Raw genomic sequence first — 2,465 nt, 5'->3', positions numbered from 1 at the left:
AGATAATAAAGGAATCACTTACCAGACACTGAGGATACTGGAGGTATGGTGGAGGAGTGGTGATAAATGGCGGATACTAAAAAGGAAGAGGTTAGATAAGTAGATATTTACCAATGGAGGCTGTTAGTAAGAGAGAGAGAGGAGGCCAGGAACTTAGCAGGAAGAGATACAGAGAGAACTTACTCCTCAACTTACTCATCTTCTTTTCAAATTATGAAGATGGCGGGAATAGTAACCTTGCCTGCCTGGGCCTGCCACGTGCAGTACTGGGCATGCCTCGCGAAGTATCACGTGATTAAAATTGATTTTACGGATATGTACATTCGTATACAAAAACCACGTGCCTACACGTGGACCTGAGGCTTAATTATTGGTAAAGATTAAAGCAAACAGCTGAACCAGCAATAAATAACAAAAGGGAACTACACAAAATATACAATAATACAATGGTAAGCAGCTGTAGGAGTTCAGTAGTTAGTGAATAGCAGCAGGGACAGCCCAGTCACAGTTGGACTCAACCCCAAGGTTATCAACTCCTCTTATTAGCCTAAACCAGCCAGCTTCACCCCAATAGGTACCCCCTACAGTAACAGAGAGAAAGAGAGATAATGTATGATTATAGAGCTCTAACTGTTATAAATTATAAATGAATATAAATACGATTTTAGCACCATGTCATCATTTGTTAATCAGAAAAATAGCAAAAGTTTTGTATTGAACAGTATATACATATAGCGGTAGGTGTATTATTATGATAATGCACGTACATGAGTTGCGTCCAATCCAGTACTTAACTCCTTCACTAGTAACTCCCCAACCAGCAATGGATATCTCATGATCCAGTGACTATACAATAGATAGACAGGCAATAGGTAATACATTAAGTACATTATCAATTGTACTTTAGCTCCAGTAGTGTCATTGAAGACTCCTCCAGTGTATTGTTCAAAGGCTGAAGTCACTGCAATAGTACAGGCAATGGGGCCTCGTGCATAGATCTCACTCAACATCTTATCCTCTCCTGATACTCTACCATGTTCTGTCACCTGATACTATAGGAGCAATTGATACAGTAACAGAATTAGGTAAATATTTGATAAGTAGCTAGTTAAAATTTGTGGCTGAGCATGCACAAAATGGTACAAAATTCCCCTCATTCCTCCTCCTAATACTACCTGTTGCTTACTTTGGTGTATTTCTGTACAGCGAAACACTTCCCTGATGGGTCACAGTTACGGCAAACATTCTCTGGCTCACAAGACTGGGTCTTTGCCAGGTAGTTGGTACATGTCTCATCCGGTACACCATTTTCATAAATATAAGAATAAGCAGCTGTAGGATCACCTCCGTCACAACCATGAGAATTATTAGCCTGTAAATAATAATAATAATAATAATAATAATAATAATAATAATAATAATAATGATAATAATAATAACAATAATAATAATAATAACAATAACAATAATAATCTGTTGTATGCTCTTACAGTGACACAGTCCACCAGTACTTGAGGTGATAGGTTAATGACAGGATAAGCTCCTTTCCTCATCAGTTTGATCCTGTCACTCAGAGCTGAGGTGGTACCCATGGCCCAGCAGGAACCGCAATCTAATGGAGAGAGGGGCTAGTTACCATAGCAACAATAGAGGCTGTGTAGGTACTGCTTTTGAAAATTAATAAAAATAAGTTTTATAGCAGAAATAGCTTTTTTTTGCAAATTTTTAATGTTATCGTACAGATTTAATTAATGTTTTAATTTCATAGTTTTGATTGCTAATCAGAAAAAACAGTGAAAGTTTTGATAATACATATATATTCGTGCACAGTTTGTATTGACCAATCAAATTGCTTACATTGAGGAATGTGCTGATTTCTGTTAACAGTTGAATAATCATTCCCATTAATGTTCCTAATATCATAAGCAGCTGGAATATCCTCCAGTTTAATGTAAGTATGGGGCTCAGGAGTATGGACATGAGTCTTAACCTGGTGACAAACAAATAATTAAATAATTTAATAAATGACTTACTGAATCACTTTTCTTCACACAAGAACATTTATATTGTTGTTGTTGTTGTTGTTGTTGTTTATGGACTTGATGTTGTTTGTTTGGTTCCTTCAGTAGAGGTACTCCCCAGTCACACTCTGTCTCTATTGCCAGGTTGTCTTTGTGCATCATTATACGGAAGAACCCGTTCTCCCCCCAGTAGGTGCCCCAGGAGTTACGGACTATCCAATACTCAACTCCATTTTCAACACCCCAGCCAACCACCTGGAGAAGGAACGGAATATAAGTACATGTTCATGCATCAGAAAATGTAATACAAAATAGACAATTCTAAATTGTAACAATTTCAACGTAACATTATTATCAAAAAAATAACATCATTATTGCTATACTTACTGATACTTCATGGTTTATCATTGGTAGCAGTTTCCTTTCAGAGAATATCCCTCCAGT

At 37.0% G+C, this 2,465-nt stretch overlaps 1 protein-coding gene across 1 annotated transcript in view; it reads right to left on the bottom strand.

Annotated features, from left to right (window-relative positions):
- Positions 1-366: 366 nt before the first annotated feature.
- The window catches only part of LOC100634212 (cathepsin Z-like), a 3,380-nt gene continuing 1,281 nt past the window's right edge, over positions 367-2,465 (bottom strand). Inside the window, exons 3-7 of the mRNA XM_020006169.1 lie at positions 1,491-1,612; positions 1,187-1,372; positions 903-1,052; positions 768-846; positions 367-581 (exon numbers count right to left, since the gene is read on the bottom strand). Of these exons, the coding sequence (XP_019861728.1) occupies positions 475-581; positions 768-846; positions 903-1,052; positions 1,187-1,372; positions 1,491-1,612 (644 nt within the window). The 3' untranslated portion in view covers positions 367-474. The remainder of the gene's footprint in view (positions 582-767; positions 847-902; positions 1,053-1,186; positions 1,373-1,490; positions 1,613-2,465) is intronic.

The sequence above is a fragment of the Amphimedon queenslandica genome, unplaced genomic scaffold (assembly GCF_000090795.2).
Source record: "Amphimedon queenslandica unplaced genomic scaffold, v1.1 AMPQUscaffold_10299, whole genome shotgun sequence".
NCBI classification, from domain to species: domain Eukaryota; kingdom Metazoa; phylum Porifera; class Demospongiae; order Haplosclerida; family Niphatidae; genus Amphimedon; species Amphimedon queenslandica.
This window is presented reverse-complemented; position numbering and strand designations above follow the sequence as displayed.